General features: G+C 39.8%; 1 protein-coding gene across 3 annotated transcripts in view; it reads right to left on the bottom strand.

Annotated features, from left to right (window-relative positions):
* Window positions 1–18377, bottom strand: part of LOC148038872 (putative cyclic nucleotide-gated ion channel 20, chloroplastic) — a 207409-nt gene that overhangs the window by 174567 nt on the left and 14465 nt on the right. For 2 of the 3 annotated variants that reach the window (XM_087674759.1, XM_087674758.1), the window contains exon 2: window positions 6889–7080. In XM_087674759.1, coding sequence (XP_087530885.1) covers window positions 6889–7080 — 192 coding nt within the window. The remainder of the gene's footprint in view (window positions 1–6888; window positions 7081–18377) is intronic. The other variant, XM_087674760.1, reaches the window with a different exon arrangement.

Raw genomic sequence — 18377 nt, 5'->3', positions numbered from 1 at the left:
TGAAGAAAACGTCATCAAAGGAGTCTGTGCCTGCAGCCCGTTTTTTTGCAGAAGCTATATCTTGCTACAGAAATGGTTTTTGGAGAAACGACCTGCAATTTTTTGACCGTTTCGACGTGGTCTACAACTTTGCACAAGAAAGTTTTTTCAAATTTCTCACAGATTTTGACATATTCACCACAGACCTGTGCAGACTGTCTGTTTACTGCAGTAAACAACAGGTGATTCCAAGGCACTAGTGGCTTTCATCGTAAGAATGTATCTGCCCTTACTATCATGCATTTAAGCATGATATTGGAGTTTAAATGCTCAATTTTGGAGCTTATTTGCAAGCTGGAAACAATGAACTGGTTGTTATCCTAAATTTGGAAATAACATACCTACAGGGTTGAAGTATCTCTGATGCTTATTTGCTAGTGACAAATGCTTGGATCATACCACTTGAGTGATAGATGTTTTTTGGGATATTGTGAGTGCTGAAAGTCCAAAGTTTGAATTGATTTGTTGTTGGTTATACCAGGGTATTGACTGGTTATTGTCTGCAAGAAGGATACCTATCATCTTCACTTGATATACATGCAATATATTCTGACCGGTTGGACATGTATTAACTCCTACATAGAGTGGCAACTGAATGAGATGTTTTGGGGCTGTTTTGAGGTCTGAATACTCTTGTTTTAACAGATAAAATATTGCTAGTTATAGCAGTGGGCTTTTGGTACTGCTACTTGCATACATTATAAACATTGATACTTGTATGGATATAGTTTGTTGCTAGGATGTTTTGCCACTACCATAGAATGTTTTGAACTGATTTGAGCTTGGTTTATGCTCAATTAACTGTGTTTTTTCATTGTTGGAATACAATTTACAGCAAGCAGGTTGTCAGGAAAACTATCCTGAATTACAGGAAATTGTCCTGAATAGCAAGAAATTGGTCCTGAACTGTAGAAAAATGAGTCAGATACTTACAGGTTGTATACATCACTGAATACCTAAGCTACAACTATGGCAAATGCTCAAGGCACTGATAATATCACTCAAATTCTGGAAGAAAAGCTGGACAACAAAAATTTTGCTTTATGGAAGTTCCGTATGAAGAATTTTTTGGTTGGCAGAGGTTATTGGGACTTATGTACAAGTGATGAGGCTGAACCTGAAATACATCAAAAGAATCCGACAAATGATCAGAAAAGGGCTCATAAGCTATGGACTGAGGAAGCATACAAGGTGTTACATTGGTTTTCCTTATGTATATCAGATGCTATGGTTATATAGATTACTAGATGCAGTTTCCCAAAGGATGCATGGAAAATACTCATGAAGAATTATGGAAATGTAACACATGCAAGAAAGATTCAGCTAAAGCAATAGTTCAATAACATGTCTAGAAATGGCAGAAGCATTTAGGCCTACACTGCAAAGATCAAGAACATAGCGGATCAGCTTGCACCATTGGATCTTCCGTGTCTGAGGATGATATGATTGCAGTGACATTGAATGGACTTGGCAAAGAGTATAAAGCATTTGATACATCTATTTCTGTGAGAGCTGAATCCCCTCATTGGGATGAGCTGATTGCTTTGCTGCTGCATGAGGAAATCAAGCTTGGGCTGAATACAAGTTCTAGTACATCTCAAAGCAAAGACATTGTTCTTTACTCTAACCAGCGTGGTAGAGACAGTAGAGATAGTGGCTCTTTTCAGGGTCGAGGAGACACTCGCAATGCTTATGGACAGCATCAACAGAATGCGTGGCATGGCACAAATACACAGGGCCAACGTGGATCTGGTAGCTTTAGAGGCAAGGGGAGATCACCCCATGGTAGAGGTGGTGGATATGGTTCATGGCAATCGAATGATCAGTCAAATAGAGATAAGGACTGTAATTACTGTAGCAGATATGGATACATTGCAAAGGATTGTTACAAGAAGCAGAGAGATATGAAGGCAAAGGGCAAACAACATGGGCACTATGCATCTTCTAGTGGTGCTCATGATGAGCAGGTTGACAAATTGTTTGTCATGCAGCATGTGTCTAAGAATGCATCTAGGCCAAACAAAGATGAGAGATGGTACATTGATTCAGGGGCTTCGAATCATATGACATCCCATGGAGAACGATTTGATGAGATGGTTGTAGGTTCACATAGACATGTTTATACTGGTGAGGACACCCACCATACTATTGAGCATAAAGGAGTTGTACCTTTGTTGATGCTTAATGGCAAGAAAAAGAGCCTGCATGATGTACTACATGTACGTACAATAACTAAGAATCTTTTGTCAATTGAACAAATGGCAAAACAGAATCTGCAAGTGAGATTTAATAGAGATGGATGCTTTGTTGAAGAATATGGTAATGGCTGAAAATTAATTGCTAGAGGCCGAAGAGATGGCAGAATGTTTACTCAATTCCAAAATTAAAAGCAATCATGTTTGCACATGATGATGGTGCTATACGGGATGTTGAGATATGGCATAAGAGGATTGGCCATGTGAATGTACAAAAGCTGAAATCTATGCAGCAGAAAGAGATTGTGCTTGGACTACCTAAGTTCAAGCATCATGACTTTAGACATATATGTGATGCATATCAGTTTGGAAAGCAAGTACGGTTTCCATTTATGAGACATGTACAGAATAGCTCACGACCCTTGCAATTGGTGCATTCAAATGTATAGGGTCCATCTCATAATGCTTCATTTGGTGGTGCTTGTTACTATGTATCCTTCATTGATGATTTCAGCAAGTATACTTGGCTTTATATACTGAAACATAAGGATGATGTGTTTGATGCATTCAAGGACTTCAAGCAGCATGTTGAAAATGAGTTGAGCTGTAAAATTTCATGTCTTAGATCAGATGGAGGTGGAAAATATGTCTCTACGTACTTTAACAGGTACCTTGCTAAACATGGGATCAGAAGACAATTAACTTACAGCTATACACTCCAGCAAAATGGTATAGCACAAAGGAAAAATAGGGTACTAATGGAATCGCCAAGAGCTATGTTGAATGATAAGAGTTTGTCAAATGGTTATTGGACTGAAGCAGTAGTGACTGTTGTTTATGTGTTGAATAGAACCCCTACAGCAGGGATTCATGATGTAACTCCATATGAGAGGTTGTATGGTCATAAAGCTGACATTTTACACTTGAAGGTATTTAGCGGCATTGCATATGTGCATGTTCCTGGTGAAAAAATAAAGAAATTGGATCCTAAAGCTGTCAAGAGTGTGTTCCTTGGTTATGCACAAGACCGGAAAGCTTACAAGTGTTATGTATTGTCTACACATGACACATTGATTAGCAAAGATGTTATTTTTTATGAGCTGGCATCGTGGTATGGTAATCCTATTGCAGTGGCTATTGATGGATCAGTCACACTAGTAATGCTAAAATACACCTACAGTGAGTACATCTATGAGTGGTCCTACAAGTGATGGGTCACCTATAGTAAGTCCTTGATCAGGACGCTTGCAGAGTCATACTCCTACGTCCACTGACACGAATATGTCAATGAGGGGCAGATTGGATAATGGAAAAGAAAATATGCTTGAGAATGTGACAGGTCCACTTACAGCAGATTATGAGTCATCTAACAGCAACAGTTTGGATATTGAGTTGGGCATTCCGTCTATTATGACGCCTGGAGCAAGGCAAAGTTGTTATGTACCGCCTCATGAGAGGCAAGCTCAAAGTGAGCCACAGTTACGAAGATCTAAGAGAGTTAGAAAACCAGTTGACAGATTTACATACACTAGTTATTCAACCCGTCATTATGCATATATGGCTAGTGTGACAGGTTACAAAGAACCTAAAAAGTTTGATGATGCAGTTACAGATGATAACTGGTGTGCTGCCATGGATGAGGAATATGCAGCCCTAGCTGAAAATGAAACATGGAAATTGGTTAAGTTGCCTGAAGGCAAAGTCCCCATTGGCTGCAAATGGGTGTACAAGGTTAAGTGCAAGTCAGATGGTTCATTAGAATGCTATAAGGCCAGGCTGGTTGCAAAAGGGTATGCACAGCAATATGGCCTTGACTATGAGGAGACTTTTAGTCCGGTGGCTAAAATGGCAATAGTTAGAACTGTCATTGCTTTGGCAGCATGCAAAGGCTGGAAATTATGGCAAATGGACGTCAATAATGCTTTCTTAAATGGTGGTTTGGTTCAAGTAGTATATATGGAGCAATCTGAAGGCTATGTTCACCTGGACTTTCCTACACATGTATGTAAGATGAAAAAGGCTTTATATGGACTCAAACAGGCACCTAGAGCATGGAATGCTCAAATCAGCAGTTATTTACAGCAACATGGATTTAGATTGGGTGATGCAAATCACAGTCTATTCACGAAGAAGACAGATCATGGATATGTGTTTCTAGTGGTTTATATAGATGATCTTATCATCACTAGAGGTGATGAAGAGGGCATTGCTGAAATTAAATCATGTTTACAGGCTGAATTCAGAGTCAAAGACCGTGGTGAACTAAAGTATTTTTCTTGGGATTGAGGTAGTCTCTACGCCTCAAGATATATAGCTGCTACAGAAGCAATATACTCATGACATGTTACAAAAGTATGGTATGGCTGAATGCAAGCCTATGGAGACACCTCTTGATCAGAATGTCAAGCTGCAGATTGATATTGGGAATGGCATAGAGAATGTGACGATGTATCGACAGATGGTGGGCAGCTTGACATACTTGACTATCATCCGTCCTAACTTATGTTATGCAATGGGACTGATTAGTCAGTTCATGAAAAAGCCTCGCAAGCCACATTTAGATGCAGTCAGGAGGATCATGAGATATGTAAAGGGTATTACAGATTATGACTTGTTTTATCCATATGGAAAATCTCTTGACTTGACAGGATTTTCTAATGCTGATTGGGTTGGTTATGCCTATGACAGGAGGTCAACTAGTGGTTATGCATTTGGATTGGGCAGCAGTATGATTAGTTGGCAGAATAAGAAACAGCCTACTGTTCAATTGTCTAGTACAGAAGCTGAGTACAGAGGAGCTACCTTAGCGGCTTGCGAAGCAGTTTCATTAATGAAACTGCTGAAAAACTTGGAAATACAGTTGGAAAGCAAAGTGAGATTGCATTGTGATAACCTCAGTAGTGTTATGTTGGCTAGCAATCCTGTCTACCATGCTAAGTCCAAACATATTGAGATTCACTACCATTTCATCAGAGAAATGGTTCTTACAGGGCAGATTGACTTGATTCAAGTGAAGATTGAAGACTAGGTAGCAGACATATTTACCAAGTCTCTTGGTAAAGAAAAGTTCATATACTTCGGACAACTACTTGGAGTTTATCAAATGGTTTGAGCTTGAGGAGAAGTGTTAGAATATCAAGTTCCCATTACTCTTCGGTTAGTCTATCTTTATGTGTGTGACCGACATTAGCTGGATACAGCTGTACACGTGTGTGACATTCAATAAGTCGTTGGTCAATGACTTAACCACAATTAGTCTTGGTTAGTCATACCTATGTGTATAAGTCTTTTTCAGTTAGTATGATGGAAGAATAATGAAAGAACAACAACAATGAGTTGAGGCTCATCTTCTACTGCACTCTGTCTCTCTCCCTCTCTTCAACATGTGCCTCGAAATGTGTGCCAAATATTAATTTCAGCAACTTCCTACTGAAAATCCCCAAATTTTACTACAATTTGCTAAATTTGTACAAATTTCTCTGCCCAATTTGACACGAACAGCAAGATAATGCTGTTGTAGCACATATTTCCTGTCTCCAGATGTGTGGCAAGCAAAAGCCCCAGATTTCTCCAACAAAACTTCAAGAAATTGAAGAAATTTTAAACTTACAGCCTGAGAATCTCATGAAATGTCACCTCGAGATGCACCCAAATAGTAATCAACAACTTCAATACACATTCGGATGCAAGCCAAATGCAAAATCATGAAAGCCCCAAATCTTTAGTGCAAATATCAAATAAATTGCACAATTTTGACAATTTTGATGAAGATTCTGCAAAGGAGCTTGAATCGGGCAAAAGCCCCAAATTTTGAGTGACATGATTGCTTCGGGAAGCATGCCAAACATGTGGAGAACTTCCGTGATGGCCGAGGTTTTTAGGACCAAAGAGGCGAACTAGTGAGGCAGATGCAGCTACTGGCAGTGCTGGCAAGCGGTGATGTTCAGCTGGCAGGCAATGCTATGACAAGGCAAGTGCAGGCGACCAGGGCAGGTGGCACTAGGCACAAGCAACAAGGCTAGCGGTACAGGTGGCGAGGCAGTGCAAGAACAGAGGGTGGCGGACCTTGCAGGCACTGGTCAACAGACAGCACTAGGGAGGTAGCAAGATCTTGAGCAAGTGGCGCCAATTGAAAGTGGCTAAACGGAACCCACACATGCATACTACTCTGATACCAAATGTGATAAAATGCACCAGCTGTGGAGAGAGAAATGAGAGAGTGTGCAGTAGACAATGTGAGCTGAAAAATAATCAAGTGTACTTGCTGAACTGAAAGTGATAAAATGAGAGTCCAACCTTAGGTCTAAGGTAGACCCTAACCCTAACCCAATTGAAGTCAACTAACTCTACTACTGACTCTAAATGTGGTGACACAACTTATTGATTTAGTTGTGTTCACACTGCAAACTAACTGACTAGACCATTGAGCACTGCCCATAGAATTGGCAAATTCTAACATATGGATCTGTATATTGGGAAAATTATTGTATGGCATATTACAAGCACGAATTGTCTCAACAATAACAAGATTAGCCACACTCAAAATACTCTGTTCAAATCACCTTTTTACAAATTATCCATGTTTGTTCTGCTGTTTCAAAATTCTTTGGATACCAAAAAGAAAATTAACTACATGAGGAGTAGAAATGCATACTTGATTTACAGACAGGATGAAGAAAAACAATGGATCCACAAATACAGCAAGAAGGCAAGAGATAAGAAAAACTTTATTCCACTGCTGAACCCTCTTAGTATGGGGATTCATCACTCCACACACAAGAGGCATACCCCAACTCTGAGCATCAGTAAAGAACTTTCTTGCTCTTCCGAGCATGTTGGTATGCACCTGAAAGGCAATGAAACAAGAGGTCTACAGTGTCAAAACAAGCTTAAAGCCAAGAGACAAGTTAAGACTTAACCGATAAAATGAACCCTAGTCACTCTTTATGAACCTTTTTTGCAAAACTTTAGCATTCTAAGCATGAGCATTTTTAAGTGCAAGTGATACATCAAGTGTGAGTGTGTGCGCATGTGGGGTTGTGCATCATGCACATGCATGCACATATCTCTCAGTGTGCCAGTGGCTTGTATGTGCACAAGTGGCGAGCGCTGACTGCCTTGGAGCTGTTCAGTCCTCAAACCCTTGACTTCAGTCCATGCAACGCAAGCTCCTCCCTGCTGCTCTCAGGCCAGTATGCTACTACAGGGCCTTTCCCTGCTCTTTCAGCTGCTTCTTCAGGAATATTTCTGCTTTGGGCAGCAAGATATTGTACTCACCGTGAGATTCCGAGGACCATTTCAGCCTTTCTATCATCAGGTAAATATTATTGTGACGTTTGGATAATCTTAGGCCATGCCTAGGCACACAATGGTGGATGTGTTTGAATATTCATGGTGGACCATAAATATTATTTTGATAGAATATAGGAGAAGCAAGGTCTTTCTGCATGATGCTCTGGTTAAGATAATATGTCAAGCACTCAGTAGTGTATGCAATATGATGTGTGTAGTAGTAGCCATCTTTGCTTCAATGTGATGACTAGTTGGCTTCTGCACTGACTAGTCCAATAGTACAAAATGCTAAATGAAATTTTTCCACCTATGTTGCATCTTTGGTTATGGTGGCATATTATCAGATTACACTCTCCTCATTTGTTCTTCTCGGATCTGCTTTTTCACCAACTCTTCTCCTGCAATCTCCATTTTCATTCTGGACAGCAACCCTGTCCCATTCACAAGTCTGAGACCTGCTTCAATGTCTACTTCTAAACACACTATAAACCTACTAAAGGTGGAACAATTCAGGAAAGTCAAAGGCAAATTGAAGGTCCAGGTATTGCATAAATGGAAAACTTGGATGCTTACATTGTTTTTGATGTCTTGAATAAGGAATTTCAACGGAGTCAACAAGCATGGAACAAGCCAATTGCTAGTGTGAAATATAAGATAAAAATCCTCCACTGGTGCATCACAACCTTATAGGTTTAACCCAAAAGAGGAGGATGAGATTGTCGAGCTAAAATATCATTAGTCTTCATTAAACAGCCCCAAAACTTAAGTTAAATAATGAATTTTAACCCTTTTTTTTTAAGCAGATACAGTTGGAGGGTCTTAATGTCCCACACGTAAACCCTAATTTGGGAGGCCCCAAACTTTCTGCAAATAGACAGCCTACCCTCACACTTAATCTAGTCTCGTTTTTGCAGTTTGCAGGTGTCAAAGCCTTGTTGCCCACACACCATTTACGGAGGACATCTCAACCAAAGTTTCCCATCACTATCTACCACATTTTGGCGCTTGTTTCTAGCCATCTTCTTGTTGTTCTCTCCTCAAGTAGTCATTGCCAGTTGATCCAGCTTCTTCCTTTGCTATGTTTTTTGCCTGGCAACTCCACACCGACTTTGTTTGTTGATCAACGACTCTACTTGCACTTGGCATGTTGAGCTGAATTACTATAAGCCTCCATTAAACAGCCCCAAAACTCAAGTTAATTAATTAATTTTAACCATTCTTTTAAACTGGGAGTGAGCTTGTAGATAGGCTGTGAGGCTGAAAGGCAGCCTTTGAAGAAGATGACAATAGCTGGCGGCAACAAACAAAGGGTGTAGGCAATGTAGGAGGGCTAGAAATAGGTGCCAGATGGATGGAGACAATTTTGGGCAGCCTTGGTTGAGATATCCTTCACGAACAGGGTGTGGGCAATGAAGCTAGATCACATGAAATTTGCAAACATGAGATTAGGATGAATGGGAGGGCAGGTTGTCTATTTATTAAAAGTTTGGGGCTTCCCAAATTAGGGTTTATGTGTGGGACATTGAAACTCTCTCAATGTTGCTGCAACTGCTGCCATACAAACCACTACATCCACATTTAATGCTAATTGTTGCCACATACCCTTATATGACCATGGAAAGGCTACATTTACCTCTTGTTGCTGCCGCCAAGTACTCCTACACCCTCGATAGGCTGCGTTTTGCAGTTTTCCCTCTCCTCACTGCTCCGTCTAACCGGAACCAGTATCTATTGTTGCATTTACTCCTACCAAATGTCTTTGGAGGCTGCCTTGCTCTATTTCGAGATCCATCAAGACACACACTCTCCAGCTCATTACCTCTACCTCAATCCTTGAGACACGAGTTCAAGGTACAATATTCCTTCACTGCTTAGTGTGTTTGGTTCATGAGCATTGTATTATATTGATTCATTCATTTTTAATCTTCGTTGTGTTCATTGTCTCTGTGTTACTCTAAGCCTAATTGTGTTGTGTTCAATTTATACTTTGTCCTATTATTGTATTTGTGTTTCTGTATTAGGGTATTTCTTTACATGGTATCAAAGCTAGGATCTCTTCAAAGAAACCAAGGCCTTTTATCTAAAATCCCTTCACAAGAAGCAAGAGTAAAAAGAGGGCAAGATAACTTCGAACACAATATCACTACTTCATTCTTCGGAGCCAAATCCATCAATAAATGAGTAGAAGTGGGCCACATAACTTGCTTCGCCATCGTCCAACATGGCTAGTGAAACTTCACACTACCATGGAGTCCATAGACCATATGAGATTTCAAGAGCCAAATACGACCTCGTCCTCATGTATCAAGCTCAACAACAAATTGAAGGTAAATCTAAGTTTTTTTTCCCTTAGATTTGGTACATCAGTCTAATGATTTTGCAAGAGGAACTGAAGCTCCACAAAGGACTAGCCATCCTGACGTGTAAACTAGCACAAAGTACAAACCCTTCATCTCTTTATCACTTTTATCTCGCTCTCTACCTCTTTCATCTATTCCATTTACATCTCCACCTTTGTTCACTTCTATGTCAGGTATACAAAACGACACTATTCCATCTTTTGAGTTTACTTCCTCTTTTCAACAAGATATAGGTGACTCTCATGAGCAAGGGACTACGCAAACACATTATTTGTTCCTAAGTCCAAAAAAAGATAGATTTTATTTTGGAACACAAAGGAAGGTGATGTTGAGTACAAAAGATTAACTCAAACATCTATAAGTTCTCTCCCTTCTTTTCCTTCAATTTTCCCTTCTCAAGGTCATTTTGAAGTAAGTGAAGTATCTTCATTATCATTCAATGCTTTAATGGGAAAAAGGAACCAAAATTGTTTTCAACAACTGCATCAAGCAATCCAGTTAATCTCCTACCCATCCCACTCTCTACTTCCACTGCACCCTCCTTTTTGTCTCCATTAAGTGCACCTCACATGTCATCACACATCACACCCTAGGGATCCTTCATCCTTGTGCACACCCTTTAGGACCTTGTTTTTTCCTCAATCGGGGGTGTATCCATGATGGAGACTTGTCCTCCCTTCCCCACATTTTCGAGAATTTCATGGCCTATGAATACCACTGTTGTATGCTTGGCTAAGAATGCCATGTTTCATGCACGTACCAAGCATATTGATGTGCGGTATCATTTTATCAAACAGGTTCTCGATAATGGTCTAGTTACATTGACTATGATCAAATCACAGGATAACCTTGCAAATATTCTCACTAAAAGTCTTGCAAAGGCTCAATATGAGCATTGTATTCGACTAGTGGGAGTTGGTTAAAGATTGGCTTAGGACCTTTAAGTGGGAGGTTGTTGGGTGTAAAGGCCCTTATGCTACTCCCGTGTGTATATTACTTTACGCATATGAATACACCCTTGCGGGTTAAGTGTACCGTACCTTAATTATAGATACATTCCTTTATTTTTTGTGTGTACCACACTAGTACACACCTATCTGTCAACTCTCTCATTCATTGCTCACTCAACTGCTACTGCACCTCGATCGACGTGCATATTCTGATTGCTTCCTCTCGCACTCTTTAAGCCTAATCTCGTTTTTGCAAGTTTCAAGTAATCTAGATTCGCTGCCCACACCCCGTTCACGAAAACATCTCAGCCAAGGCTACTTGACATTGTCCCCATCCATCTGGCACCTATTTCCAACCCTCCAATGCTACCTACACCCTCCAGTGGCTTGTCTATCGGTTGTGTTTCAGCTTGGTGACCTGTCTGTAGGGTGGGTTTGCTGCAGCTGCTGCCATACGAACTGCTACATCTACGTTTGATGCCAATTGCTACCACTTTCCCCTGTACAACCACCAAAAGGCTACATTTACCTCTTGATGCCACCACCAAGCAGTCCTACACCCTCAACAAGCTACATTTTACATGTCTCTCTCCTCATTGCTCCCTCTAACTCAAATCCGGCATCTACTACTGTATTTGATATTGTTAGACATCTTGGAGACTACCTTGTTGCATTTCACTCCTTAGTGTGTTTGGTACCGGAGCATTGTATTATATTGATTCATTCATTTATGATCTTCACTGTGTTCATTGTCTCTATGCTACCCTAACCCTAACTGTGTTCTATTCAATTTATGCTTTGTTGTACGCTTGTATTTGTATTTCTGCGTTCTTTGCATGGCGACCATCTCTGTGGCCACATTTGGGCTTACTAGTTGCCGTCTGGCACTCCTTAACCCTCAAAAGATTGTGTCTTGTCCCTACAACTGCCACCAAGCTATCGCCATCACTTCAAAATTTGTGTTTGCTGTTTTTTTTCTCTCCTCCACTTGTCCCTAACACAAATCCGGTATCCACATTGTTGTGTTTGCTACTGCCAAACATCTTCAAAGGATGCCTTGCTACATTTAAGGATCCATCAGAGTATGACACACTCTCTAGCTCATTATCTCTGTCCTTGAGACATAAGAGTTCGAGGTTTAGTATTCATTCACCACGTAATGTGTTTGCTACATTGAGCATTGTATGCTCAAATTCATTCATTTCAAACTATTCATTGTGTTCATTATCTCTCAGTTACCTTGACCCTAACTATATTCTATTATCAATCTGTGCTTTGTCATACAATTTGTATTTTTGTTTCTGTGTTAGAGTATTTATTTACATGGCATCAAAGCTAGATATTCTCTAAAGAAACCTAGGCCTTTGATCTAAAAGCTCTCTACAAAAGTAGGAATAACAAGTGTCAAAAAATGATGTACCAGTGAGATAGTAGGGTTGGCGGGGAGAAACATGGAGTGAACTCGGCAAACATGGAGAAGAGAAGAGAAGAGAGAAGAAACTCTAATGAATGGAATGATGAAGTTCTGAATCATGGAGTGAATGTGATACAAGGGAACAAGGGTGCCATAGCACAAGGAAGATGATGAAGACAGCCACGAACCACGAACCACGAACCACAATGTCCTCCTGAAGGGGTGTGAGGATAGTGGAGAGGCTGGAGAGAAGAGGTGACGGACTGAATGAATCAGCCGTAAGGAATGAATGAGAGAGTGGTCTATAAACGCAAAACTCAACACCCCCTCTCAGGCCCAAAAAGGGGAACAAGAGAAGAGTGAGGTGGAGATGCAATGCTACATGCTGAAGAATGCTCATGCAGCAGGTGCCACTTGGACAGTGTCCCTCGTGGGAAAATTGTTCACTTTTCCAAGCGCCCTAGTACAAAGATGATGAATACATGCAATGTATAGAGGAATGTCGGACTTTGTGTGGTGCCGAGAACCATAAGGATATTCCTGTACTCGATCTCGGGAGGTGGCTCCATGCTAACCAAGTGACCAAGGCAAGAAGAGAAGAGGAGGAAGAAGATGTAGAGGATCCCTAAGATCCAAGATTTCCACCGAAAAGGGAACCTACAGTAAAGACCAGTAGACAGAGTGAACTAGAGAACCCGAAACTCAACCTCGGGAGAGAAGCCACTAGCTCCATGCATCCATGCGGGAAGGAATACGAAGGCCTCGTCACCAAGTCACGGCTAAACCTCTGAGGTCTCGATCTGGGTGGTACCTGAAGATGCTGGGTATCAGTAGAAGAGATGACTAGTCGAAGACAGCCACCCTAAGAAAGTAGAGAATGGATGAAGAACTTTATGTGGAGTAGGTTCCCCCTCTAAGGTGGGAGGTGGAGGGGCCCCCGTTGAAGTCGTAGAAGAAGTAGATGCCCCGTCTGAGGGCAAAGAAATAACATCCCCCTCTGAATCCCCCTCTGAAGTAGATAGGGAATCCAAAAACTCATGGATCACGGAATCTGAAATGTCTAATGACAAAGAAAGTGCCGTCGGTCATACCGAAGAAGATATCTGGGGTGCCGAAGAGCTCTCAGAAGTGGCCTCTCAACCTTGAGTAGTAGAGGGTAGGGAAGGATGAGGCTCAGAATGAGTAACAGGTGGGCAACAATCGCTATCTCTCAGTGGAGCGGATTGGGTAGCCGAAGAAGAGGAAGGAGTCGAACATCCATTAGCTCTCGAAGAAGCAAATTGACAAGGAGACTGTACCAAACAATCACTGTCTCTCAATGGAGCGAACTGCAGAACCACGGGCCGTGGTAGCCACTGTACCCGAAAATAGGTAGGAGAAGATTGCCGCTGGCATTGCGACGATCTCCAGGAGGTCGAAGCACCAATTGATCCGCCATGTACTGAAAAGGACTTAGTGCGCATCGGATGCGTCTTATTGCCTTGAGCATAGTACTCTGATAGCCGATGCAGAACGATCTCTATGGCTCAAAAAGGAGAGGTGGAACAAGGAGTGCTTGGTCGAAGACACATATACTCTGGAGGGGTGGGAAGCAAAGGTCGAAGTCGGCAAGCATCGGTGATGTGTCCGATGATGCCACAGTAGAAGCACCCAGTAGTCTAATCATCTAAACCGCAATGCCCGCCTCAAGGGGTGTGAGGGCAGTGTGAAGCACGAACCGCAATGTCCGTCTCAAGGGGTGGGAGGGTAGTGGAAGGGCTGGAAGTGAGCTGCCAATGGAATAGCAGTCCTAACTGTGCATTTAGCCTCACTAAATTACTGTGCCGAAACTGTATACATTTCAAATGGCACTTGCCACAAGCACATGGATAAGGCTTATAAAACGAGAAAATATAGATGGCAGAGTCATGAAGGTGTACAGTGATATTACATCTAAAGTTGCTTGCATGCTACATGTAATCAGTATGCTAGCAATCTTATTTCTGAAAACAATAGTTGGTTGCAGGGACAATTTTAGTGGCTAATATTTGCCACTTTGCTATTTTCTAAGAATCAAAAAATGCTTCAACGCTCGACTAGAATGAGTAATAAATTTTTTAAGATGATTTGTCACACTTTGATATTTCTTAAGAAAATTTACACAAGATTCACAACAAACTCTAAGATTATTCCCTGTCTATAGTATAATTTGGGCAACATTTCTAAGTAGATATATCTTCTATACTTTTTTTCAAGAATCAACAAGGATTGGCCACAAAATGTGTAAATCCAAAATAAATGAATTTCTGAGAGTTGTCCCTAGTTGGTTGATTAAGTAACAAGTTAGAGGGCTGTGTGTGGTTGAGATGATATGAGCAATTCTGAAGAAAGATAGCATGCAAAAAGACCAGAATATCTAAGTGGTACATCCCTCTTGAGCTCCAAGCAATGCTCTAGATCTACACTCTACTACACCCTATGTTGGACCTTACCAAGGTTGACTTTACTTGGAATGCCTCTAGGTAAAGCTGCAAAAACTTAGGAAAATCTGCTAAATCACCCTCCTCCAACCATGTTATATCCATTGATAAATAATTCTGAAACTTCACTGGATAGCAACTTGAAACTGTACCTCTTATCCTCCCTTGCTCATGTGCAAATATTTGTTTAAGAACCAAGATCTCATCAAGCATACCCTTTGGCACATCTCCATGGAAAAGTCAAAGAAGACTTACATGGAACTCATTATGAATCTTCCATTGATCCAATGGCTTTAACCTGTAAGCTACATCACTGATCTTATCTGTCACTTGAAGAGGCCCATAGTACCACATGCTTAACTTAGAGAACAAGCATTCTTTTCCCTTCATCTTCTTAAACCTCTTGCCTCTATGTCTCAAGGATTAAGTGAAGAATGATATTAAAGAGTGTCATACTCATCCTGGACCTAAAAACATAGTGGTAGACACAATCCACTAATGATAACAATGATGATGCTACTCTTGAGATATTGTATCTTTGCTGTTTTCTTCCAGAGCTAGTACACTCTGAGGATCGGCCCACCATTATCTACTCCAATAGCAAAGTCCTATTCCAGTTCAGGGTAGTCAAAAGTTTTAGAAATGGCAGTTTCGTACTGGTTCAAACACAGGAAATGGTTTCAAAAAACTTTGGAAATAGCAAGAAACAAGTTTCATACACACACAATATATATGTAGTATACCTAAGTAATACATTAAGCAAAAATATGCAAATAAAGCATGATCAATCTTTAACAAATGGATGACCTTTTTAAGAACCTGAAAAATACAATTGCACTTTAATTAGGAAACATTGACCTTAAATCAGATTCCAAAAATATCGGATAGTAACTTGTAAGGTTTATGAATCATAAGATTGTCATATCTAAACTGGCCTTCAAAAATAATCTAAAGGGTAGTGCATATAAGCTAACTTGCACACATGAAATAAATCAGAAAATAAAGTAAAAGACTCACTAAACAAATGAGTTGGAATGCTCTAGTATGGTAGATGGCCACGATAGGCCCCAAAGGTCGGCACCCCTTGACGGCATTTTTAAAGCACTATTCAAAGCTTGAACAAACTATGCAGCACTCTTGTAATGCCAATGATTCCCATGTGCCTTGCACTTGAATCAATCCAAAGTTGTCTTCAACACATTGTCCTTGTTGCTCTCACCAACCTCAATCAAATGCACGATAAATCTATCCATTCACACTCTAACAAGTGTAATGCATACAAATACACATTGTTCTAAATTTAATTGGCATGCATAATGACATTGGAGGTTACATAAGTAACATTGGAAATGCAAATTTGATTCCACACAACTACACACTGCAAACAATATGTAATCCATGCAAATCTCAGCTCCAAACTAATCTAATTTACTCTACAAAGACTCAATCCTAATCATGCATTAATCCCAATGCTTTGTCCTAACCTTTGCACACCCAATCACTATAAAACTAAGTAAAATCAAATTTGCACTACTGCCATAAAAAGCCAATATTCAATTCATGCCCAAAACCAATCGGCAATTGCTTTGATCCTTGTAGTATGCATTTCAATATGCCTGCCTTGAATTTTCCTAATTTTTCCATGTGTTTCGCACAAAAAATGGGCTAAGATTTGCCTTTTATATGTTCCAAGCTATATTTTCAGTGATTTCTTGAGACACAACTAATCCACAAATGCACATTGTCCTTGTCACCTTCAACTTTGGTCTCCAACCAGCTTTAAAGTATTTGTAAATATGCATGAACACTTAACTTGACAAACCAAAAAAATAACAACCAACATTTGATCCCAATTTTATAGAACATTCACCTTGACAACTATCTTGCATAGTCCCCATCCAATCCCACACAATTTCTCTCACAAATAGAAAGATTTCTTGCAATGAGATTGTGAGAAATCACTTTCTTCATGACAAAGTTGTCTAGAAAGTACATCATAAGGCTCAAGATCTCAACGGAGAAAAAAGAATATCAATATGTGGTCCTTCAAATAACCTATTTTTAAAATATGTTTAGATCAATAATAGCAATAGCTATTGTAAATGGATTCCCCATGTAGAGAGAAGAAGATAAGCTACTATCTTGACTCTATATATCTGGTAAGCTCATGCTCCATGGCTGAAACCTTCAATTTCTACAACAATGGAGAAGAATGGTCATCTCCAAACTTGGTTGCTCAAATGCGAAAGAGACCCCAGATAGCCAAATCAACTTTCTAAATGAGTCACCAACTTCTCATCAATCAAAATTCGAATTTAATTGATGGATAATTAATCAATGGCTAATTACTCATGATTGAGCTGCTCACTAGATGAAACTTAAGCATCGGGCCTACTTTACAACTTGAGCTGCTTAGAGTTGCAAACTTTGAATTTAATAAAAGTTTCACATTGTACCTTGTTCCTTTGCTATGTCTTTCTACCCATAGCCTATACACTTATCCATTGCATGGCCGGTGTCAAATGCTTCACTTATCAAAACAATGGTCACCGTGCCAAGTGCTAGGGATGCCAAAATTAAAGCTCAGTTTAATTTTTAAAAATTAGTTAAGGTTAATTAAATCATCAAGTTGATTTCTCATTCTAGTGACAATATCCATCATAATCACGAATAATCAACAAATCAAGATTTGTAACCAAGCCATGTACATTATCCATTAAACATTTTAAATGGCAAATAACTACTTATAAATCCACAACATATATAGACCAAGTAGGCTATAAGTTCCACAATATACGTGGAAAAAAATGTTTTTCAAAAGTTTACTAGATATCCTATGTGAACTACATTTCTACCCACAACTATTGTGTCTTTACCAACTGCTTCCATTCAACGATCAAGCACATTAGACCTATTATCATCTTATTTTGGAGCAAATTGAGTTGCTAAGCCTTAGAATGGAGTATATCCCTACACAAGATAGCAAATGTCTTCACTAAGGCATTACTTCTCAATAGCCTTGGGAGTATTTTGTATTGTGTCCAAGTTGAACCACCAAGATTGTAATTTTCTCAATTTAAAGAGAAACCATGTTTTTACCCCTAATCCATTATACAAGTGTTTAATACCCCTCCACTCATTCTAGTTCTTATTCTCTGTAGAAGAGCGTGTTGAGTTTGCATGTGCAACTCCATATATAGGCATTGTATTCTCAAGTCTTTTAGAATGGCCATAACTGCAACCAACAAATCGATAAATTTTTTGTCACCTATTCATAGGCCACACAACTTGTAAATACCATAGTTCTCTTTAGTACTTCTTTCTACCTAGGATGATAGTCAAGAAGCCCCTCTTCGTTGTCCATATGGCACATTCCTCTATATTCTTGTTACCATCATTTTGAACAACACGTAACTTGTTATGTATCACATCACATTATTTCATTTCATTCATATGTATTACCACACAATGGTCTTCACAAAAAATACAAGTGAGTCATCATGTATTTCATATTGAAACTTCTTTATATGACCCATCGTATTAAGTTAGTATCAGGTTTCGTAGGGTTAGGGTTATTTAATTAAAGGAAAGTAATGCATTAATCATATGTACCCTTTGATTGCATTGTAACCCTAAGAGGTCTAAGAAGACTCTTTCCTTGTTCAATG

The sequence above is a fragment of the Lygodium microphyllum genome, chromosome 3 (genome assembly GCF_053477565.2).
Source record: "Lygodium microphyllum isolate KBCC chromosome 3, Lygodium_microphyllum_v1.1.10, whole genome shotgun sequence".
Taxonomy (NCBI): domain Eukaryota; kingdom Viridiplantae; phylum Streptophyta; class Polypodiopsida; order Schizaeales; family Lygodiaceae; genus Lygodium; species Lygodium microphyllum.
The sequence above is the reverse complement of the archived record's forward strand: the minus strand, read 5'-3'. Positions and strand labels throughout refer to the sequence as shown.